The following is a 25,630-nucleotide window of genomic DNA, read 5'->3' as shown; positions in this document are numbered from 1 at the left end:
GGTGGCGGGCCCGAGTGGGGCGCGGCAGTTGCGTGGCGCAGATGAGGGGTTGTCTGACAGGCCAAGGGCTGGTGCGCATGTGCAAGCAGGGGTGAATCCCGGTCAGGTGCGAAGGGATCCTGAGGTGATAATGAGATTGGATGTGAGGTCTAGCACTAGCGCACAGGCGCAGGCACAATTGAATGTATGTGTTGGGCAGAGGCCCCAGGAGTTTGCGGCAGCAAGTGAGAGGGGCACATATAGAGGACATATGGGGATTTTTGCAAATGAGGCACAAATGGTGGCACGTTTGGATGAAGGTGTGTTGAGGGGCAGCACGGGGCCTATAGAGAGAGATGATAGGCCAATGTATAGGTCAGACCTACCACTCGGTTCTCAAGCCAGGTATTGTCAGCATGGGGGGTGGGCCCATGCGGGGATAACGCATGGTTATCAGCAGTCAAGCCAGGTTGTGACTGGTGAACGTTTGAGACAGGGTAATATGGAGCGTGACAGGCAGTATGATATGGCGCATACGCAAAGAGGAGTGAATGAGGACACAATTAGAAGGGCAGTAGAAGCTGCACTGCGTGAGGTTCAGGAGGCTAGGCCCCTGCCTGGGTTTAGTGATCACGCCCAGGAGGGGGCACGGCAGGAACAGGCTATTAGGAGTGCTGTGGCTAGAGCTTTGGGCATGCAAGAGAGAGAAGGGGGGAAGAGGATGGGTGCTTCTGTTGATGCACCTCCTGTAGACCGGAGTACTCCCCAAGTTGTTTTGTACCAGCAGGTGCTGGAACAGTCGGCAGCAAGAATGGATTCGGGATCCAATAGCGCCCTGGTGGTGGCAGGGCCCAGCAACAGTCAATTGGGTGCAACACAGCAGGGGCCAGCAGGAGCAGAGACGACAGGAGATGGTGAGTGCAATGCACCTGACAGAATGCACACTGACACAGGGTCTTCCACAAGTGGGTCTGGTTCTGACAGTGGGGAGGATCTAGACCTAGTGGGAAAGGGGCAGCGCAGAATGTTCAGATGGATAAAGAAGATGGCGTCTGCGCAGGCTAAGGACAGGGCAGGGGTTAAAAGCCAGGCAATGGAGGTTCAAGGGTCACAGGGACCAGGGGGCTCTATAGCTTCGGTGGGCCCAGTGCCCCGTAAGGTAGCGGCGCAGGGGGATACTTACCCCTGTTTAGTACACTCACTTTACGGACATCTAAAGCAGAAGGTCGTAAAGAAGATTCAGGAGGGTAAATACATTAACGTGTTTGACCTCTCCCTTTATGCTTATAGGGCGAAAGAGAGGGCGGCTGATGGGTCTGGCCCTAAGAGGGTGCATAGGGCAGAGACATACGAGGAATGGCTTAAATGCTTCCGTGTCTTGGCCGCTTGCTACGTAGACAGGTGGCCCTTGCAGGGGCACAACCTGTTTAAGTACCAGGAGACGGTGGAGGATATCCACACGAGGTTTAAGGAAGGTGCATGGCGGGAGTACGACATGGCCTTCAGGAGAAAGATGGTGGGTAACCCCTTGCTGCATTTTGGCTCTCAGGACATGCACCTGTGGTCAAAACTGGGGCTGGAGGGAGGTTCACCCTCCCCGGTGGCGGCACGCCAGACGCAGCAACGCCAGGGGACACGGCTCGGTAGACGGGGTAGGGAATGTTGGAAATTCCAAGATAAGCAGTGTGACAGGGGGAGTAACTGCTCCTTTCGTCACATATGCAAATTTTGCACGGGACCACACCCAGGAGCTGAGTGTGGAAAAAGGAGAGAGCAGGGTCAGATCAAATCGGCTCCTAAGCCTGGAGTTACGGTCAAGGGCCCCAACACCGCTTAGGTTGCCGGCCATGCTGATATGGCTGGCTAACTACCCTGACCGAGAGGCGGGAGAATTGCTCAGGTCAGGGTTGGAAGGGGGGTTTCACATTCCAATTACTGGGATGGTTAGGGGTTCGGCGGTGCACAGGAACCTCAAAACAGCCTACGAATTCCCGCATATAGTGAGGGAAAAATTGGCTAAGGAAGTCGCATTGGGCAGGGTCTCTGGCCCATTCGCATATTGCCCATTGGGAGATCTGGTGATCTCGCCATTGGGGGTCGTACCAAAAAAGGAGGAAGGGAAGTTCAGGTTGATACACCACCTGTCCTTTCCTAAGGGGAGTTCGGTCAATGACGCAATCGACCCCGAGTTAAGTTCGGTACATTATCAATCGTTTGATAAGGCACTGGACGTTGTTCGGGCATGCGGTTCAGGCGCGCTCTTAGCGAAACTGGACATCGAGTCAGCATTTCGACTGCTTCCCTTGCATCCCTCAGCCTTTAGACTGATGGGCATGAAGTTTGAGGGTGCATATTATGTGGATCGTTGCTTGCCGATGGGGTGCTACCTGTCTTGCTCGCTGATTGAATGCTTCAGCTCTTTCCTCCATTGGGTGGTATACAAGGCTTCAGGGGGGAGCATTGGCCCACTACCTTGATGATTTCTTATTGGTAGGGAGAGCAGGTTCGACTGAGTGTGAACAGCTCATGGGCGTTATGCAGGATATGATGAAGTGTTTTGGAGTCCCGCTTGCGGACGATAAAACACAGGGCCCGTGCACGTGTCTCACGTTCTTGGGAATTGAAATTGACACGGTGCTGGAGATATGCAGGTTTCCAATGGAGAAGGTGACGCGTATGCGGTTGGCGGTACGGGCAGCATGCAGTAGGGACAAGGTCACCGTAAGGGATGTCCAGTCCTTGCTGGGTTTACTGAATTTCGCGGGGAGAGTTATACCTATGGGACGGATTTTTAACCGTCGGTTGGAGAGCCTGTTGAAGGGCCCTACTGGCCACAACAAATGGGTACTCGTCACATCTGAGGTGAAGGAAGACCTGGCAGTCTGGGATCATTTCTTTCAGAGTTTTAACGGGGTGTGCTTATGGAGACAGCCGTCGGTACCGAACCGTTTGCTGAACCTGTTCACGGACGCAGCGGGCGGCTTTGGTTATGGGGCTTATTTGGATGGGGAATGGAGCGCAGCTCCGTGGCCTCGGGAGTGGGTGGCGTCAGGTTGCATAAAAACCTGACTTTGTTAGAGCTATTCCCCATCATTGTGGCTATTGAAATCTGGGGAGAGAAGTTAGCCAATAGGTCGGTGGTGTTCTGGACAGACAACATGAGTGTGGTGTACGCCATTAACAGGTTGTCCACGTCATCACCAGCAGTCGTGTGCTATCTGAGGCACTTGGTGTTGCGCTGCTTACAGCGTAACATTCACTTCACCACCAAACACGTCCCGGGAGTGCATAACGTTATCGCTGATGCACTCTCTAGATTTAAATGGGGGCAGTTTAGGGAAGCAGCTCCCATGGCGGCGGTTGAGGGTCTAACGTGCCCAATTTTTCTTTGGCAGTTATTGAAGATTGGGCAAGCATCTTACCGTTAGTTAAGGCATCTTTGGCGCCCAGGACGTGGTCGGCATACAGGAGCCACTGGAGCAACTGGGAAGCTTTCTGTCTACAAAAGGGCGTGCAGGTACAAAGGGCTTCTAGGGTGCAGATTTTAGACTGGTTGGCGCAGCTGAGGTGTGACGGGGTCAGTAGGGCCGGTGCAGCAGGGAGACTTTCGGCTGTCGCATATTTTAACAAAGCTCTGGGTCATGCTGACCACTCTGGAGCTTTTCTGGTTAGGAAGGTGTTGAAAGGGTGGGGAAGGGTGGCTCCCCGGCCGAAAGACTGAAGGGAGCCCATAACACAGGACAGGTTGAGGCTGTTAGCATTGAGCGTGGCTTCGGTGTGTATATCTGATTATGAGAGCCTGTTGTTTAGGGCAGCTTTTGCTGTGGCATTTGCGGGAGCGCTCCGAGTGGGGGAGCTCGTGGCTTCTTCCAAGGTGAAAGGCTCAGGGGGTGTACGGTTGGAGCACGTCCGGGTGACGGACAGGGGCCTTCTATTGTTCGTGCCAAGGTCAAAAACTGACCAAGAAGGCAGAGGAGCGTGGTTGCCACTTACAAAGCAGGATTGTGTGGACAGTTGTCCGGTCAGATGCGTGGAACAATACCTGTCGGCGCGACCGGCGGGACGGGAGCTGTTTTTCGTACATGAGGATGGGTCAGCATTGTCCGCGTTCCAATTCCGTAGGGTGCTCGCTAAGGCGACTGAGAACGCAGGGTTGGACCCCAAAAGGATTGCTCCACATTCTTTCAGAATAGGCGCAGTGACCAGCGCGGCGCAGAAGTGCCTCCCAGCAGCGGAGATTAAACGTCTCGGTAGATGGAAGTCTACACAATATAGGACATACATTAGACCGACAAAGGGGCAAAATTAGTGGCAGTTCTGGGCTGGGAGTCACTGGTGGCTGGGGTTCTTTATTTGGTCAAATTTGGCGGGTAGTTCATGATGGTGTACTCTGTTTTTAACAGGTGTTGTGAATGAGAAAGCCCCGACAGTTCACGTGTGGATTGTAGGGCATTCATACGTCCACTGGGCTCACATCAGGGCGCTGCGGTCGCCGGAGGGACGGCAGCTTGGATTCCCAACGTCCAAGGCAAGCTTCCGGTGGTTAGGGCGCAGGGGATTGTTGTGGGCTGATTTGCCGGCGCTCTTGCAGGACGCGCACAGAAGGTGGGGGCGGCCTAACATTTTAGTGCTGCACCTCGGGGGAATGATTTGGGGGCACTGCCCGCATTGGACCTGATTAAAAGAATGTCAGCAGATGTGCATTGGGTGCACACTTGGTTGAAGGAGGTGACTGTGGGGTGGTCGAATGTGGTTGCTAGACTGCATTGGAGACACATTGTCACGCAGAAGGCTGCGTATAACGTGCGCAAAAAGGTGAACAGGGAGATGGGAAGGATGGTCACGGGCTTGGGGGGTTTCGTGATCAGGCACGAAACTATAACGGCCAACAAAAAGGACCTATTTAGGCCTGATGGTGTCCACCTGACGGACGTTGGGCTGGATATCTTTCTAAAGGACATCAGGGGAGCCCTATTGAGGGTTATTGCATAGAGTTCAGAAATAGGGTTATGTGATTGCTGTTATTATTGTTATTATTGTTACTGTTATTGTAGTTGTTAAGTAATAGGTGCCTGTTGGTTTGTTTGGCGGCAAGAGTTCGCCTGGCTCTTGTGGCGGTTGGTCAATGCCCTGGGGAGCGGGCACAAGGAGAGAAGAGTGACGGTCCAAAAGAAGGGAGGGGTTATGCCCGCCAGGCGCCTGTCTGGGGGTCCCCTCCCTCGCGAATGTGGGCCGAAGATCTCTCACCATCACAACTCTCTCTGAGTGCCATTGGGCGTGTCAGCCGGGTGTCACGCTGCAGGTATTGGAAGGGGCCTTGACCATCTGCTAGTAGGGGCTAGGATAGGGAGAGATGCCGCCAACGTTGATTCATTACGAACTTGTTGCCAAGTTTTGACTAGGTTGATTAAGTGCATAAGCGTAATTAGAGTAACGCTTAGGCACTAGTTAAAGCGTTTATTTAATAAACGTGGACCGTGACCGGTTCTTTCTCCCAACAATGGTGTGTGTTGTCTTATTTATTTAGATAAGCATTACAGTTTGGAGGACGGAATAGGGGGTTTAGACCTTAAGCATACACAATAATTAATCAACAAAACGAAGAAAAAAAAAATCATAGTGGACAATACAAGTAATAGTGTAGGTGGACAAGAATAATATTAACCTGTGCAGGCAACTGTATCTCCAAAATAGGCAACTAGTAAATGCAGAAATTTACAGTAAAGTTCCATTAAAATTAATATTATTTTTCAGAGGCTGCTGTAGCCTTAGTGAGGCCTTAGGCAAAGCAACATTAGGAGAACCCTCTTGAAGCATAGAACAAAACTTGAAAAATTGTGCCCCATCATCATTAAACCAGCCACCAGCATATTTTGCCCTATGCCTACTAGACCCTTGCCTAGGGCAGTGTCAGGGTACCAGGAATCAGACTGAGTCAAGAAGTGCAAAAATAATCACACTTTTATCAATAAAAAATAATACAAAGTCCACAAGTCAAATAACAAGCCAGGAAGTCAGACGAGCTGAGTCAGGAGCCAAAGCGAGTAGTCAGACAAGTCAGAATCAGGAAAAAGGAGAACAGCAGAGTCAGGAACAAGCCAGAGATCAGGAACCAGGCGGGACGTCAGACAGCCAGGTAATACACAGGAACTGGAACACAGGAACTCACAAACAGGTCTGAGGCAATGCAAGGGCAAAGCATACTGAAAAGAGGCCCTTTAAATAATAAGTGATGACATCACAATTCTTAGACTGCAACCTGTCTCAGACGGATGATGTACACCAGTCTGGTCATAAGAGGGAGTGCAGGAAATGAAAGACATCACACACTCTGTACAATATTCAGTAAGAGGTGAGTAAAATGAGATACATATTGGTCTAGATTCATTAAACCTATATTCAGCTCTATTATATAGTTCTTCAGTAGAGAGAGGGACATCTATTTACATATGTATATGCATTTAATAATCATATACGTTACATCTCGTACAGCTATAGAGATCTGCATGAAATGTGAGAAAATGAAAATCAGGGCTGCGACATCTAGAAACAGCATTTAGCAATTGCGCTCTTAAAATGTTTGTTTTTAATTCATACATACATATTCCTGATTCTAAGTTACATCTTCATCTTCTTAAATGGTATTTCTGTCAGCAAAAAAAAAAATACTCTTTAAGTTAACATTCAAAAAGAAAGTCAGTTCATTTTTTTATTATTATTATTATTTTAGAGGAAAAAATGTAACTGGTATATTTTTTATATTTGTGTCAATTCATTGTTTTCTCTTTTTTCTTTCTATGTTGTGTTTTGCTGGACAAAAACATTCACACAGAATGTATATCTTTTCTTTTTATTAATACCATTATACACTTAGAGTTGTGAAAAATTTAATGCAGAACTGAAACTTTTTTGGAGGTTCCTCTTTTATTGCAGCAGTGCTCTGAAGTCTGTCTCAGAGAACAATGTCTGCTCTGCTTGCTCTCATCTGGATTATGAGTCTTTGGGGTAAGTAATACAAACAATTTGGCTATTAGTATTTATTTAAGTATTATTTGTGTGACCTGTTGCAAGCTGCCCTTACAGGCCTTGCTGGCATTTTAAAGGGCCATACTCAGCCAAATTTAAATGTGCTTCAGGGCTTTTCAATTTTGAATGGAAGAAATTTTGCATTATACTTGTATTAACATTTCATGTAAAAGCAATCAATATTTCAGTTGCATACTTTCATGATTCAGATAGAGCATGTAATTTTAAAAACAAATGTTAATTTACTTCTATTTAAACTTTGCTTAGTTCTCTTTGGTATCATTTTTTAAAGAGTAATCATATGTAGCATCATGGGTATGCACTTGTCTTTTGCAGAAGTGTTTCCAACAATCTAAAACATTGCTGCAAATAAATCTTCTTTTTTTTAATCATGTTTCTAGAGGGTACATAGGACCAAATGCATCTCTAAGTAAATCTTGAAACACAAATCAATAAACTGTTTTGTGAAATAGGGTTAGATTATGAGTAGCGCCCTTACTGTTGTACATAAGCAGTAAGGGGTACTTTGCGGCTCTTTGAGTGCATCGAACGTAGCGCACTTATTACAAATTGAAAGTAAATGCGTTCACTTTAGAATAATCAAATTTAACGAGTCGGGTTAGAGCTACTTCAGAGCTCTGTTTAATTGTTATGCGAGACAAAAAAGTGCGATAAAAACATAAAAAATACATTTAACAGTACAGTTATACTCATAATAACATTATCTGATAAAATATATTTTAAAAAAAATATTGTATTTAAAAATTTTAAAGGTTCAAAGATATGAGGTCTCAGGTGATAGAAAAAAAGTCTGCAAAGGACTTTAACACAGAGATACATACTTATACATGTCTAAATATGTATATGTATGTGTATATATATGTTTATATATGTGTAAATTTGTATTTATGTATTTATATGTTTTAGTGTATATTTACTGTATATATTTAACATTCCAATGTTCTTCACATACAGGAAAATATCCTAGAATTACCCGGGTAAAACCGACATTACCCAATCGGCTGTTGGTAAAGCCAGATGTATTGTAATTCCCCCATCTACACTATTTTTTTTGCCTCTGCCTGGGGTGTTCAGGGAAGGTTCCCCGCTAATCCATCCCCAAGTGAACCTTAGAGAATGAGTTTTACAAGGGTGGCTTTGTCCCCCTTGAACCCCCAAGCAGAGGCAAAAAAGATAGTGAAGATGTGTGAATTACAATGTATCCTATATATGATTCATGCAGTGACTCAATGCACTCTGAGAAGATTTATCATGTTACATTGGACTTTATCACCAGCCGCTTGGGTATTGTCATGTTTACCCGGCTAATGCTAGGATTAACCAATTTCTAACTTTACCCGCAACATATATACAGTATATATACATTTGCATTTAAGAATAAACAGAAAATATTTTGCTATGTGAACAACAATGGAATGTGAAATATAAATATTTTATGTCTTGTTTAGCGCTCTTGAATATACCCGGTCGGGTTAGCGCGTGAGAATAGGTGTTAAGTTTTTTTTTGTTTTTTTTTTCACCGTCCATTGACTTCAATGGAGAAGTTAATGGTGTTGCTGTATTTTTTTTTGCTTGTGTCGGGTTATGCTAGCACAAAAACATTTTGCTTTCAACTTGTAATATGAGCAGAACCCAACGCAAGCAAAAAGCCTCCATCTATAAAAGTTAATGCGCGAGCAGAAGCACTAAATTGCGCAAGCGGGAGCCCTAAATAGCACTCCACTTGTAATCGAGCTCTATGGATTAAATACCCTATTTTAGAAACAGGATATAGTTAATTCTACATATTATTATTATTATTATTATTATTATTATTATTATTATTATTATTATTATTATTATTATTATTATTATTATTATTATTATTATTATTATTATTATTATTATTATTATTATTATTATTATTATTATTATTATTATTATTATTATTATTATTATTATTATTATTATTATTATTATTATTATTATTATTATTATTATTATTATTATTATTATTATTATTATTATTATTATTATTATTATTATTATTATTATTATTATTATTATTATTATTATTATTATTATTATTATTATTATTATTATTATTATTATTATTATTATTATTATTATTATTATTATTATTATTATTATTATTATTATTATTATTATTATTATTATTATTATTATTATTATTATTATTATTATTATTATTATTATTATTATTATTATTATTATTATTATTATTATTATTATTATTATTATTATTATTATTATTATTATTATTATTATTATTATTATTATTATTATTATTATTATTATTATTATTATTATTATTATTATTATTATTATTATTATTATTATTATTATTATTATTATTATTATTACATTTTGATCACCTTGTGTGTTTCATTTCTTGAATGTGAATTACAAACTTTTTTTGTATCTTCTTTACCATTCTCTTACTCTTAATCGTTGATTCAATAATGTGCTGCAAATAAAACCCCTCTCTCTCTCTCTCTCTATCTCTTTCTCTCTCACTCACTTTCATTCTCTCTCTCTCTCTCTCTCTCTCTCACCCTCACTCTCTCACCCTCACTCTCTCTCATTCTCTCTCTCTCTCTTTCTCTCTCTCACACTTTTTCTCTATTTCTCTCTCAATCTTACTCTCTCTCTCTCTCTCTCTCTTTCTCTCTCTCTCTTTCTCTCTCTCTCTCTCTCTTATACAGAAACTGACGTCTGCCTTATTTGCTTATATTATCAATTTTGCTGTTAACCTTTAGTGAAGGAACAGCAATGTGCTACTGGGGAGCTAGCTGAACACATTGGTAAGCCAATGACAAGAGGCATATATGTGTAGCCATCAATTAGAAGCTAGCTCCAAGCTCCTGAGTCTATCTAGTCATGCTTTTCAACAAAGGATGCAAGAGAACAAAGCAAACTAGATAATATAAGTACATTTAAAAGTTGTTTAACCCCTTAGCTCAATGTGACGTTTATATACATTGTGTAGTACTTTGTTTATCATACCGCATGATGTATATATACTGTGTATATATATATATATATATATATATATATATATATATATATATGTCAGAGCTGCAGGAAGCGTCAGCAGTCTCGGCTGTTAAGTTACAGCCGAGAGCTGGAGTTCCTGAGCTCCAGTCATCTGCCTGCATATGGAACCAGAGCAGATGCCAGATCATTACAGACAGTGACTCTATGTGTCACCGTCTATAACAATCATCTACTGGTGCCGGCAGGAGGTGTGGGAGGGGAGATGGAGTGGGAGGGCCCTACACTGCAGAAAATAAAAAATAAAGGGAGAGGGAGGGAAGGAGTGCTACACTACAGAAAAAGGTGAGGTGGGGTGTGGGTGTGGGTGGTAAGGGGGGAGGTTCTTGGGACCACAGTCCACTACACTACAGAACATTTTAAAAATGAAAAAAAAAGAGATACATAATGACATTTATAGATGCTGGCAGACAGCAGTGCCAATACCTAAGATGGTGGACATAGTTAGAGAGGGGAGAGTTAGAGAGCTGTTTGGGAGGGAGCAGGGAGGTTGGAGGGTAAGGGGGATCATACATTGCAGAAAATATAAAAAAATATTTAATTTAAAAAAATGCCTTAAATTTTCATATTGGGAGACTGCCTGCCAGTACATTAGAGGGGGGTGACCAGTGGAGGGTGATTGAGGAAGGAGAGTTGTTTGGGAGGGATCAGTTAGGGATCTGGGTGTGGGAGGTGTCAGGTGGGAGGGTAATCTCTACACTTAAGCTAAAATTAACCTTACAAGCTACCTGATTAGCCCCTTCACTGCCGGTAATAATAGAAGTGTGGTGAGCAGCTGCAGTTAGCGGCCTTCTAATTACCAAAAATTATTTGATCGCATTTAGCGGTGAAATGATGGCATGAAAAATACCAAAATGGGCCTAGATCAATAGCCTGGGTTCTCTACTTAAAAAAATATGTCGTTTTGACAGGTTACATAGAATAAAAAATGTTCTATTTCTGTTTCAATGGATAGCAAAAATGCTAAAAAAATTCTGGTATTTTGGGCAAGTTTTTTTTCTGAAAGTCTCAGTAGTTAAGGGGTTAAAATTATATGCTCTGTAAGAATCATGAAAAAAAATAATCATGTTCCATGTCCCTTTAAATCAAAAATACATTTCAAGGATTTGCAGAAAGTTTTTGCATGTACTAAGCAAGACTACGTGAATGAAGGTGAACGAAGATGATTTGTAAAATTTAGCATTTACCTAAATGATATGATTTATGTGCTCTATTTAGTCAAAGATTCTGAAACACTGCAAAGCTTTTCACTGTCAGAGTTGTTCAGTCTTACATATATTTTTTTTCTTATTGTATAAAGGTAGCATCAATAACTCAGCAGGGGAATACTGTGTAGATCAGCCACTTGCCATAGAATCATTACCAGGAGAATCTGTTACTATTCCATGCAAGTATTCATATCCTAGTGGTATTGCAAATGTGATAAGTACAAATATCAGCTGGAGAACATGTCTTGAAAATTTTTGTAATGATGAAATTTACAACAACACCAGAAACTTCACAGTTTCCCTTTCCTTAAATGCTCAAGCTCAAGAAGGGGCCGTCACAATAAAGAACATAACTTCAAATTTGAATTTCAAATATTGTTGCCGTATAAGATTGGATATACAAAATGGAAAACCAGTGGAATGGCAGCATCCAAATGGTACCCGGTTAACTGTGAAAGGTAAGAGAAATCATTAAACCTAACACCAGTATAGTTCATGTAGGTCTGTGTATGTCATTATAGTATTTGTGCTGATTGGGTTTATTCTATCTTTGGGTTATTTCAATCAAACGTTAATAAGTAAAATTATTTCTCACAGAGCCCTAATTTTGTCTGTTATATGTTTTAAATGTTTACTGAAACTAAGATAACTGTTTCATGCTGTAGTGAGTAAATACCATGATCGTTTAACTAATTTGTGCAGCCTTTATCCCACATCTAGTTGGTACACTAGATGCATTCCAGCCCTAATTTTTTTTTTTTTTAAGTATTTTGTTAATTTTAATTACTGTGACCGGTGGCTGTTCAAGAAGGTTCTGGTAGATGCTAACGTTAACAGTTACGTGCAAGTGAAAAGGGGTTTATCACAGGTGTTTGCGCACGTTGGGTTTACTGCTCATATTACAAGTTGAAAGTAAACGTGATTGCTTAAACGCAATTGTGATTTGCCCTAGAATGATTACCACTTCTTCAGAGCTCTGGTTAACTGTTTCGTGAAAGAAAAAAAGTTATGCAACACACATCAAAAATGCATTACAAAGTACAGTTACACTAATAATAACACTATCTAATAAAAAAGATTAAAAAATATTGCAAAAAAATATTATAAGGACTCAAATATATAAGGTTTAAGGTGTTAGAACAAAAAAAGGCATGCAAAGGGCTACAATATTAACATATATATATATATATATATATATTTTTTTTTATGCGTGTGTATATATATGTTTATAAGTGTGTAGATATGTATTTATGTATTTTTATGTGTGTGTATATATATATATATATATATGTTTATAAGTGTGTAGATATGTATTTATGTATTTTTATGTGTGTGTATATATATATATATATATATATGTTTATAAGTGTGTAGATATGTATTTATGTATTTTTATGTGTGTGTGTGTATATATATATATATATATATATATATATATATGTTTATAAGTGTGTAGATATGTATTTATGTATTTTTATGTGTGTGTATATATATATATATATATATGTTTATAAGTGTGTAGATATGTATTTATGTATTTTTATGTGTGTGTATATATATATATATATGTTTATAAGTGTGTAGATATGTATTTATGTATTTTTATGTGTGTGTATATATATATATATATGTTTATAAGTGTGTAGATATGTATTTATGTATTTTTATGTGTGTGTATATATATATATATATGTTTATAAGTGTGTAGATATGTATTTATGTATTTTTATGTGTGTGTATATATATATATATATGTTTATAAGTGTGTAGATATGTATTTATGTATTTTTATGTGTGTGTATATATATATATATATATGTTTATAAGTGTGTAGATATGTATTTATGTATTTTTATGTGTGTGTATATATATATATATATATATGTTTATAAGTGTGTAGATATGTATTTATGTATTTTTATGTGTGTGTATATATATATATATATATATATATATATATATATATTCACAATTGCAAGAGAAAATTCACTGAACAATATGGTGAATGGTTAATACAGTTGTTTAGACATAATGCTTACTTGTGCAATTAGCAATGTATAACTCATACAATAGAAACAAACTTTGCATATTCTTCAAAAAGCGGTGACATATATTGTGCAAATGACTATAAGCTTCGCATTTCAAAGTGTCAGTACTACAACAGTCAATCCAAGCAGAGAGGCCCAGCATATAACCACATAACAATTGCTGTGTCCTGAGCGGGTAATCTTCAATACACACACGGTAGTGGAAAATATGAGGAGCAGCTTGCGCTCTGACAGCCTATAGCTGTTTCCATTTACCTCTCTGTGGTGTGTCTGTGACCCAAGCTCCAAAGCCTCCAGCCTCCAGAGAAACTGCTCCAGTCTTCTTCTGCCCACGGCAGCGCGACTGAGATCAGGGGGCGTGTCCGGTCACTCCGTTGTTTCTCGTAATCCGTTTCATTGAAAAGATCCTGTCAACCGCTGTGTAGTGCAAGTAAGAAACCAAGCTCCCCTTCCCTCTTGGAAATCTGGCTAAGTAGATGCAAAAAACAGAAAGCGATCCAAGGGCAAGTGTAAAAACAAATCCTTTATTCTTCACAAAGTTAAAATTTCCAGGAGAGTCCAGAATACATGTTAGAAAGGCATCACAGGCAAACTGAAGGCTAACATGTTTCGGCTAGAATGCCGTAATCATAGCTAATTCAGTATACCTGTGGTGCCTATTTAAAAGCAAACCTTAAAGATAATTGGCTACCAAATGTACCAATGCCTGTGTAGCCCTACAAACATATTTGGGATTAACCCTTAGCTAAGATTCCTATCATTATATCAAAACTAAAGTCTGATAAAAACAGTTGCAGAAAAAGGTGATATAGAACAGAGTTAACTTATCAAATTGCCTTGCATTAGAAATATATACAGTCTGAAGTATTGTATAGACCATGCCATTATTCTGAAAATTACTAGATATAACTAAAGCTAATATATGCAAAAAACTACTAGTGTGCACATGATTACAATTTCTGTATGTGCACCACTCACTAAATAAGAGAGCAAAACTTCCTATGATAGAATCCGTTATTTAAAGGAGGTAACCCATAGGTACACCAACACTCACCACTCACTCTCACTCACTCTCACTCACACACACTAACCTATCCCCCACACACAAACTAACACACAAAATCACTCACTCGCTCACTCTAGTCCCTCTCACAGTCCTAAATACACACATGCTAATACTCACACTGACTCACCCTCACTCCATCTGAAACTAACTCACATGCTCACGCTCACGCTCACTAAACACTCTCAAACCCAATGAAAATCCCTCTACAATCATTCCCATTCTCACTGGTTAAAGGGACAGTCTAGTCAAAATTAAACTTTCATGATTCAGATAGGGCATGCAAATTTAAACAACTTTACAATTCACTTCTATTATCTAATTTGCTCAATTCTTTAAATATCCTTTATTGAAGAAATAGCAATGCACATGTGTGAGCCAATCACATAAGGCCTCTATGTGCAGCAACCAATCAGCAGCTACTGAGCATATCTAGATATGCTTTTCAGCAAGTGATATCAAGAGAATGAAGCAAATTAGATAATAGAAGTAAATTAGAAAGTTGTTTAAAATGACATGCTCTTTGAAAATCACGAAAGAAAAAAATTTGGTTTCATGTCCCTTTAACTTCACACTCACTAACACTCATACTTACAAACTGCAGGTAATCCCCTTCTCACAAAGGAATAGACACTCACTGATATTTACTCACACATACTATCCCCTCTCTATAAATCTCACACTGTCACTCGCACCCATTCATACTTTCCCTAGCTGTCCCTTAACACACATACACTTTCATATACCTACAGAAATATCACTAAGAAACTAGAACCTTAAATGTAAATATATCTTATACCTTTAAAAGCCAAATACTGTGTCATATAGAGTACAATAGTTAAAATATGAATACTCAAATACATACGGCTAGATTTAGAGTTTTGCGGCCAAAGGGGTGCGTTAGCTACGCGTTTTTTTTTCCCCCCGCACCTTTTAAACAACACTGGTATTTAGAGTTCACTGAAGGGCTGCGTTAGGCTCCAAAAAGGGAGCGTACAGGCATATTTACTGCCACTTCAACTCTCAAAACCAGCGCTGCTTACGGACGCGGAAAGCTTCAAAAACATGCTCGTGCACGATTCCCCTATAGGAAACAATGGGGCAGTTTGAGCTGGAAAAAAACCTAACACCTGCAAAAAAGCAGCGTTCAGCTCCTAACGCAGCCCCATTGTTTCCTATAGGGAAACACTTCCTAAGTCTGCACCTAACACCCTAACATGTACCCCGAGTCTAAACACCCCTAACCTTACACTTATTAACCCCTAATCTGCTGCCCCCACTATCGCTTACCCCTGCATTATATTATTAACCCCTAATCTGCCGCTCCGTACACCGCCGTAACCTACATTATAGCTATGTACCTCTAATCTGCTGCCCCTAAAATCGCCGACCCCTATATTATATTTATTAACCCCTAATCTGCCCCCCCCAACGTCGCCGCTACCTACCTACACTTATTAACCCCTAATCTGCCGACCGGACCTCACCGCTACTATAATAAATGTATTAACCCCTAAGCTAATTCTAACCCTAACCCTAACACCCCCCCTAAATTAAATATAATTTTAATCTTACGAAATAAAATAAATCTTATTAAATAAATTAATCCTATTTAAAGCTAAATACTTACCTGTAAAATAAACCCTAATATAGCTACAATATAACGAATAATTATATTGTAGCTATTTTAGGATTTATATTTATTTTACAGGCAACTTTGTATTTATTTTAACCAGGTACAATAGCTATTAAATAGTTAATAACTATTTAATAGCTACCTAGTTAAAATAATTACAAAATTACCTGTAAAATAAATCCTAACCTAAGTTACAATTAAACCTAACACTACACTATCAATAAATTAATTAAATAAACTACCTACAATTACGTACAATTAAATCAACTAAACTAAATTACAAAAAAAAACAAACACTAAATTACAAAAAAAAACCCCACTAAATTACAAAAAATAAAAAAGATTACAAGAATTTTAAACTAATTACACCTACTCTAAGCCCCCTAAAAAAATAACAAAGACCCCCAAAATAAAAAAAATGCCCTACCCTATTCTAAAATAAAAAGTTTACAGCTCTTTTACCTTACTAGCCCTTAAAAGGGCCTTTTGCGGGGCATGCCCCAAAGAAATCAGCTCTTTTGCATTCTATCAGCCAATCGGAATTAAGGTAGGAAAAATCTGATTGGCTGATTGAATCAGCCAATCAGATTCAAGTTAAATCCGATTGGCTGATCCAATCAGCCAATCAGATTGAGCTCGCATTCTATTGGCTGATCCGAACAGCCAATAGAATGCGAGCTCAATCTGATTGGCTGAATCCTATCAGCCAATCGGAATTCGAGGGACGCCATTTTGGATGACGTCCCTTAAAGGAACCTTAATTCGTCGGGAGTCGCCGGAAGAAGAGGATGGATCCGCGTTGGCTGCTTCAAGATGGTCCCGCTCCGTGCCGGATGGATGAAGATAGAAGACGCCGCCTGGATAAAGATGTCTACCGGTCCGGATGTCCTCTTCTTGCCGGATAGGATGAAGACTTCGGAGCCTCTTCTGGACCTCTTCTTGCCGGATAGGATGAAGACTTCGGACCCTCTTCTGGACAGATCGGTGATACCCGGCGTGGTAAAGACAAGGTAGGGAGATCTTCAGGGGCTTAGTGTTAGGTTTTTTAAGGGGGTTTGGGTTAGATTAGGGGTATGTGGGTGGTGGGTTGTAATGTTGGGGGGGTATTGTATGTTTTTTTAAATGCAAAAGAGCTGATTTCTTTGGGGCATGCCCCGCAAAAGGCCCTTTTAAGGGCTGGTAAGGTAAAAGAGCTGTAAACTTTTTATTTTAGAATAGGGTAGGGCATTTTTTTATTTTGGGGGGGCTTTGTTATTTTTTTAGGGGGCTTAGAGTAGGTGTAATTAGTTTAAAATTCTTGTAATCTTTTTTTATTTTTCGTAATTTAGTGTTTGTTTTTGTAATTTAGTGTTTGTTTGTTTTTTTGTAATTTAGTTTAGTTGATTTAATTGTAGATAATTGTAGGTAGTTTATTTAATTAATTTATTGATAGTGTAGTGTTAGGTTTAATTGTAACTTAGGTTAGGATTTATTTTACAGGTAATTTTGTAATTATTTTAACTAGGTAGCTATTAAATAGTTGTTAACTATTTAATAGCTATTGTACCTGGTTAAAATAAATACAAAGTTGCCTGTAAAATAAATATAAATCCTAAAACAGCTACAATATAATTATTCGTTATATTGTAGCTATATTAGGGTTTATTTTACAGGTAAGTATTTAGCTTTAAATAGGATTAATTTATTTAATAAGATTTATTTTATTTCGTTAGATTTAAATTATATTCAACTTAGGGGGGTGTTAGGGTTAGGGTTAGACTTAGCTTTAGGGGTTAATGCATTTATTATAGTAGCGGTGAGGTCCGGTTGGCAGATTAGGGGTTAATAAGTGTAGGTAGGTAGCGGCGACAATGGGGGGGGGCAGATTAGGGGTTAATAAATATTATGTAGGTGTCGGCGATGTTAGGGGCAGCAGATTAGGGGTACATAGGGATAATGTAGGTTCCGGCGGTGATTAGGGGTTAGAAAATTTAATTATAGTGGCAGCGATGTGGGGGAACCTCGGTTTAGGGGTACATAGGTAGTTTATGGCTGTTAGTGTACTTTAGATCACAGTAGTTAAGAGCTTTATGTACCGGCGTTAGCCCATAAAGCTCTTAACTCCTGACTTTTTTCTGCGGCTGGAGTCTTGTCGGTAGAGGGTCTACTGCTCACTTCAGCCAAGACTCTAAATACCAGCGTTAGAAAGATCCCATTGAAAAGATAGGATACGCAATTGGCGTAGGGGGATCTGCTGTATGGAAAAGTCACGGCTTGAAAGTGAGCTTTAGACCCTTCCCTGACTGACTCTAAATACCAGCGGGCGGTAAAAACCAGCGTTAGGACCCCTTAATGCTGGTTTGGACAGCTAACGCAGAACTCTAAATCTAGACGATTGTATATTAACAATGTATTTCGTTACTAAGTAACTTATCCTATTCAGCATAAATTATACCCTGCAATATATGCAACCTAACACAGTGCGTGGTATAACCACTTGACATAATGAATAATCATATACAAAAAAGGGGGGCATGATCCAATACAAAACCACATGCTGCTGATCACATGTAATTATATATACATACACATGTATACTCCTAAAGCAATATACATAGGCTACTTAACTCAGAGAAATGATTAAAAGATGTATCCAAAATTAACATCTTGAGTAAATTATTTCCAATAGTTAATTAAATCATATTCTGAGTTAAGACCCTTGGGTACTCTAGTTTGTAACTTGAATACCCAGAACATTTCATGTTTGCCAATGATCCTATCCCTGTCTCCTCCCCTAAGGGGTGGCTTAATCCATTCGATGGCTTGCCATCTGAATGTGTCATTCTTTTTTTGATGTATATTCCTGAAGTGTCTCACTAGGGGAGTAGTAGCCTCATCTAATTTGATGGTAGATAAGTGATTGCGTATTCTAGTATTGACCTCATTCGTCGTGAGGCCTATGTATTGTAGGTGACATTCGATACATGTGATCAAGTAGATGACATAGGAGGATGTACAGTTCAGGCAGGAAGAGATCTTAAACTCTTCTCTAGTGACCTGTGACCGAAAAGAATCTGAAAAGATACAGAACTCACATAGTCGGCACCTGGACCTACCACATCTGTACATCCCCCTATGTCTAAGCCACGCACTCTGAGTAGTACTGGCCACTGGCGGTAATTCAGAAGGGGAAACAAAATTGTCTATAGTCTTGCTACGTCTGTAAGAACAGCGCAGACCCCCTTCGACACTGCTCAGTAAATTGTCATCAGCAGATAACATACGAAAGTGTTTGTTGACTATCTTACATATATCTTTGTATTCATTACTGAAATCAGTAACGAACGTAACCTTTGACGGCGCATGAGCAGTTTGTAACACATCCCTTGCTGATCCTTCTAACAGGTTCTTCCTCTCAATCCTATCCACCTGAGATTGGGCTCTATTAATGACATGTTTAGGATATCCTCTTTGGTGTAATCTTTCTCTCATTATCTTGCATTGTTTTGTATAGGCCACCTCATCAGTGCAATTTCTTTTCACCCTAATTAGTTGCCCCTTGGCAACTGCGAACGGAACATGTCTTGGGTGACAGCTTCTCGCATGTAAGAGTGTATTCATAGTGATGGGTTTCCTATACAAATCAACAAGAATGAGATATATATTAATGTGTACAGGCTGTGTACATGAGCCAAAATGTTTAATGAAATAAATATACCTATCCTTCTATCCATCTATCCCTCTATTTTTCCCTCTATCCCTGTCCTTATATCCCTATCCCTCTATCCCTATCCCTCTATCACTATCCCTATATCCCTATCCCTATATCCCTATCCCTCTATCACTATCCCTCTATCACTATCCCTCTATCCCTTTATCCCTATTCCTCTATACCTATTCCTCTATCCCTATCCCTCTATATCTATCCTTCTATCCCAATCCCTCTATCTCTATCCCTCTATCCCTATCCCTCTATCCCTATCCCTCTATCCCTATCCCTCTATCACTGTCCCTCTATCCCTATCCCTCTATCCCAATCCCTCTATCTCTATCCCTCTATCCCTATCCCATTATCCCTATCCCTCTATCCCTATCCCTCTATCCCTATCCATCCTATCTCTATCCCTCTATCCCTATCCCTTTATCCCTATCCCTCTATCCCTATCCCTCTATCCCTATACCTCCTATCCCTCTATCTCTATCCCTCTATCACTATCCCTCTATCACTATCCCTCTATCCCTTTATCCCTATTCCTCTATCCCTATCCCTCTATATCTATCCTTCTATCCCAATCCCTCTATCTCTATCCCTCTATCCCTATCCCTCTATCCCTATCCCTCTATCCCTATCCCTCTATCACTGTCCCTCTATCCCTATCCCTCTATCCCAATCCCTCTATCTCTATCCCTCTATCCCTATCCCATTATCCCTATCCCTCTATCCCTATCCCTATCCATCCTATCTCTATCCCTCTATCCCTATACCTCTATCCCTATACCTCCTATCCCTCTATCTCTATCCCTCTATCCAAATCCCTCTATCTCTATCCCTCTATCCCTATCCCTTTATCCCTATCCCTCTATCCCTATCCCTTTATCCCTATCCCTCTATCTCTATCCCTCTATCCCTATCCCTTTATCCCTATCCCTCTATCCCTATCCCTCTATCCCTATACCTCCTATCCCTCTATCTCTATCCCTCTATCCCAATCCCTCTATCTCTATCCCTCTATCCCTATCCCTTTATCCCTATCCCTCTATCCCTATCCCTTTATCCCTATCCCTCTATCCTTATCCCTCGATCCCGATTCCTCTGCCCCTGTCTCTCTATCCCTATCCCTCTACCCCTGTCCCTGTGCCTCTGTTGCTATCCTTCTGTTGCTATCCTTCTGTCCCTATCCCTTTGTCCCTGTCCCTTTGTCCCTGTCCCTTTGTCCCTATCCCTCTGTCCCTATCTCTCTGTCCCTATTCCTCTGTCCCTGTCCCCCTGTCCCTATCTATCTGTCCCTATCCCTCTATCCCTGTCCCTATCCCTCTGTCCCTGTCCCTCTGACCCCATCCATCTATCCCTGTCCCTCTGACCCTATCCCTCTGTCCCTATCCCTCTGTCCCTATCCCTGTCCCTCTTTCCCTATCCTTCTATCCCTGTCCCTATCCCTCTGTCCCTATCCCTCTGTCCCTGTCCCTCTGTCCCTGTCCTTTTGTCCCTATCCCTGTCCCTCTGACCCTATCCCTCTGTCCCTATCCCTCTGTTTCTATTCCTCTGTCCCTGACCCTCTGTCCCTGTCCCTCTGTCCCTATCCCTCTGTCCTTGTCCCTCTGTCCCTATCCCTCTGCCCCTATCCCTGTCCCTATGTCCCTATCCCTCTGCCCCTGTCCCTATCACTCTGTCCCTCTATCCCTATTCCTCTGTCTCTATCCCTCTGTCCCTATACCTCTATCTCTGTCCCTCTCCCTCTGCCCCTGTCCCTATACTTATGTCCCTGTCCCTTTGTCCCTGTATCCCTGTCTCTATCCCTCTGTCCCTGATCCCCCTCAAACAGCTGTCTATCTCTCCCCCTTCTAACTATTACCGCCATCTTAGGTACTGGCAGCTTTCTTCCAGTACCTATAAACCCCTTTTTTTAAATTATTTTTTAATTTTTTTCTGTGGTGTAGTGGTCCCACCACCTTCCCCCTCCCGCGATCGCCATTAAGTCCCCCTGCGCAACCCCCAACCCATTTTCTGTTGTGTAGCCGGCGCATCCCTGCCTGTCCTTTTATTTATTTGTTGCTGTATCATAGGCCCCTCCCTCTACCTCCCGCCTCCCCTGCTGGGCCGCCCACCCGCCTCCAGCCCACACCTCCTGTCCGCACCAGCAGAAGATCAGTACAGATGGTGACACATACAGTGTCACTGCCTGTAACGATCAGGCGTCTGCCCTCATATGGAGGCGGAGCACAATCATGCTCCGGCTCCATATGCGGCAGATGCCTGAAGCTTCAGGAGCTATCTCGTGCCACGCTGCGGGTAAAGGCCAGGTGTGTTTGTCTTCGCGCAGTCTCTACTGCGCATGACAGCTTCGGACAAACACACTTGGACTTTTATTATATAGGATATAAATCAACAGGCATACCTTGTTTCACAGATATTGCTCTTTTAAAAATGTAAGGTTTGTGGAAACCCTGTGTTGAACAAGTCTATCTGCACCATTATTCCAACATATAAACAAATGAATACACATGAATACGCATGTATACTAGACATGCGCACACCAAAAAAACTTGTTTAGTTTTAATTACTTAAATAAATAATTTCAGCATATTCGTTATGTTAAGTTAAATAAACAATTTCATTTTGGCATACTCGTTATGTTAAATTGTTTTTCGGATCCATTCATTATTTCTGATTCATTCTTTATTCATATCCATTATTCATTCTATCTAAACCGCCGTCCCCCCACTTAGTTAACACTAAATAAACCTATTAAAGGGACAGTTTAGTCCAAAATAAACTTTCAAGAATCAGATAGGGCATGAAATTTTAAACAATTTTTCAATTTACTTTTATCACCAATTTTGCTTTGTTCTCTTGGTATTCTTAGTTGAAAGCTAAATCTAGGAGGTTCATATGCTAATTTCTTAGATCTTGAAAGCCACTTCTATTCTGAAAGAATTTTGACAGTTTTTCACCTCTAAAGGGTGCTAGTTAATTTGTGTCATATAGATAACACTGTGCTCATGCACGTGGAGTTACCTAGGAGCCAGCATTGATTGGCTAAAATGCAAGTCTGTTAAAAGAACTGAAATAAGAGGGCAGTTTGCAGAGGCTTAGCTACAATTTAATCACAGAGGTAAAAGGTGTATTAATATAACTGTGTTGTTTATGCAAAACTAGGGAATTTGTAATAAAGGGATTATTTATCTTTTAAAACAATAAAAAATCTGTTGGGCTCAATGACAATACTCTTGTGACCTATCTCTGTTTGTAATATCACTGTGTATTGTATGTAACCTTGATGTGAAACATGCACACCCAATAAGAAAATGTATTGAATAAAAAAAAAAAATTCTGGTGTAGACTGTCCCTTTAACCTCTAGACCACTGTCCCCCCACATCACCAACACTAAATAAAGCTATTAAACCCTAAACTTACCTCCCCCAGATCGTCAACACTAAATAAATCTATTAACCCCTAAACTGCCATCCCCCCACATCGCCAACACTAAATAAACCAATTAACCTCTGCCCACCACCCCCCCACATCGCCAACACTAAACAAATCTATTATCTCTAAACCACCATCCCCCCCACATTGCAACACTAAATAAGCTATTAACCCTTAAACCACCATTCCCCCACATTGCAATCACTAATAAAATGTATCAACCCCTAATCTGCCATCTCCCACATCGCAAACACCTAATTAAAGTATTAACACCTAAACCACCATCCCCCCACTTAGCCAATACTAAATAAAACTTATAACCTCTAAACCGCCATCCCCCACATCGCCAACACTAAATAAACGTATTAACCTCTAAACTGATATCCCCCACATCGCCAACACTAAATAAACTTATTAACCTCTAAACCAGTGTTTTTCAACCAGTGTGCCGTGGCACACTAGTGTGCCATGAGAGATCCTCAGGTGTGCCACGGCAGACTGACAACAGTGCAGGGGGTGTCCCTCTTTCAAATTTTGAAATATTGGGAGGTATGTGACAGGCTCTTCAGGCATCATTTACAACCATGACATTGACATTCATTTATAGACAATCATTATGATTGTTTGTAAAAGAATGTCAAAATGTCATGTATAGTTTGTAGGAGGCATGGTATGACAGCACAGTACAGTGTGTGTGTGTATGTGTGTATGTGTGTATGTGTATATGTGTATGTATATATATATATATATATATATATATATATATATCCTGTATTAGGCTACAATGTGTCATTTTGTAAAATTTTGGGATGGTGGTGTGCCGCAGGATTTTTTAATGTAAAAAAGTGTGCCACAGCAAAAAAAAGGTTGCAAATCACTGCTCTAAACTGCCATCCCCAACTTCGCCAACACTAAATATAGCTATTAACCCCTAAACTGCCGTCCCCCTATATCGCCAACACTAAATACATTTATTAACCTCTAAACTGCCGTCCCCCACTTCGCCAACACTAAATAAACTTATCAACCTCTAAACCTCCGTCCCCCCACATTGCCAACACTAAATAAACATATTAACATCTCCAATGTTTTTCACATCTCTTTCTTGAAACCATTGGTTTGCAATTGGTTTACCACTGTGTTGCCTCATCCGCATCCTATTTATGTTGACAACCATGAAGAATATGAGGTCAGCAGCATTATTGGCTCTCATATGGAGGAGCGTTCATGGGTTCCTTCCTCTGTTGTTCATGCTCATGCCGTACTCTTTGCCTTCAATGCCCGTTAACCTAATAAGCCTTTTGTCCTCCCGCTGGGGAGTGGCCTTTGAGGGGAGGATATTGTCAGGGTTTCACCATGACTTCAATAGTTATATGCTGCTTTTTATCTTGGCTGCCATTTTAGACTCACCTGTCTTTTCTCCTTGCCTGTAGCAGAGTGTGTAATGCTGCTCACTACTCCCAGCTCCCAAACTGGAAACATCATCAGAGAGAGACAGGTTGCAGTCCCAGAATGATGATGTCCTCACTCCCTATTTAGCTGCCTCAGTCCTGTTTGCCATTCCCCTTGTGTTATCTCTGATCTCTCTGTGAGTTCCTGTGTCCCTGACTTTCTGTATAATCTGGCTTGCTTGACGTCCCTTCTGGTTCCTGATTCCTGGCTTGTTCCTGACTTCGCTGATCTTCGTGTACCTGACCCCGCCTTGTCTGACTACTCGCTTTGGTTCTTGATCCTGCTCTTCTGACTATCTGCTCTGGCTTTAACTCATGGCTTGTCATTTGGCTTTTTGACACAATTGGAGTGCAAATTAGTGCATCTTGCACATTAACCTTGCTAGATGGAGGCTTTATGCGCACATCTGGTTACCGTATTAAGAGTTGGAAGTAAAATGTTTGTGCACGAGTGCTAACCTGACGCTTGCAGAAAGCCTCCATCTAACAAAGTTAATGCACGAGCATGTGCACTAATTTGCGCTCCAATTGTAATCTAGCCCTTAGTGTGGTGTGTTCTGTTCTTCTTATGTATTCCCCCATAGACCTCAATAGAGTGCAAAAAGTGGAAAACAACTTAACACCCTACTCGCGAGCAAACTCGATCTTGTTAGCCAAGTTTCACATTTAAATGTTCTTCACATAGCAGAATATGTTCTATTCTTAAATACATATTTATTTTATATATCAGATGTTTTTTTTGTAAAATATATATCTAAACATACAAATATATGTATTAATAACAGTAGCCATATACTCAAATACAATGTAACTTATCATTAAGTGCAACACAATCGGCTAAATTATGAGTTGTGCTATTTAATAGCTACCTAGTTAAAATAATTACAAAATTACCTGTAAAATAAATCCTAACCTAAGTTATAATTAAACCTAACACTACACTATCAATAAATAAATTAAATCAATTAACTACAAGTACCTACAATTAAATAAACTACAATTAATTACAAAAAAAAC

The 25,630-nt window shown here is 40.4% G+C and overlaps 1 protein-coding gene across 1 annotated transcript in view; it reads left to right on the top strand.

Annotated features, from left to right (window-relative positions):
- The first annotated feature begins 250 nt into the window (after positions 1 to 250).
- The window catches only part of PILRA (paired immunoglobin like type 2 receptor alpha), a 174,610-nt gene continuing 149,230 nt past the window's right edge, over positions 251 to 25,630 (top strand). Inside the window, exons 1-3 of the mRNA XM_053719491.1 lie at positions 251 to 658; positions 767 to 1,454; positions 11,381 to 11,746. Of these exons, the coding sequence (XP_053575466.1) occupies positions 251 to 658; positions 767 to 1,454; positions 11,381 to 11,746 (1,462 nt within the window). The remainder of the gene's footprint in view (positions 659 to 766; positions 1,455 to 11,380; positions 11,747 to 25,630) is intronic.

Source organism: Bombina bombina, chromosome 6, assembly GCF_027579735.1.
Source record: "Bombina bombina isolate aBomBom1 chromosome 6, aBomBom1.pri, whole genome shotgun sequence".
NCBI lineage: Eukaryota > Metazoa > Chordata > Amphibia > Anura > Bombinatoridae > Bombina > Bombina bombina.
Note: the sequence above shows the minus strand (reverse complement) of the source record. Positions and strands in the feature narration are given on the sequence as shown.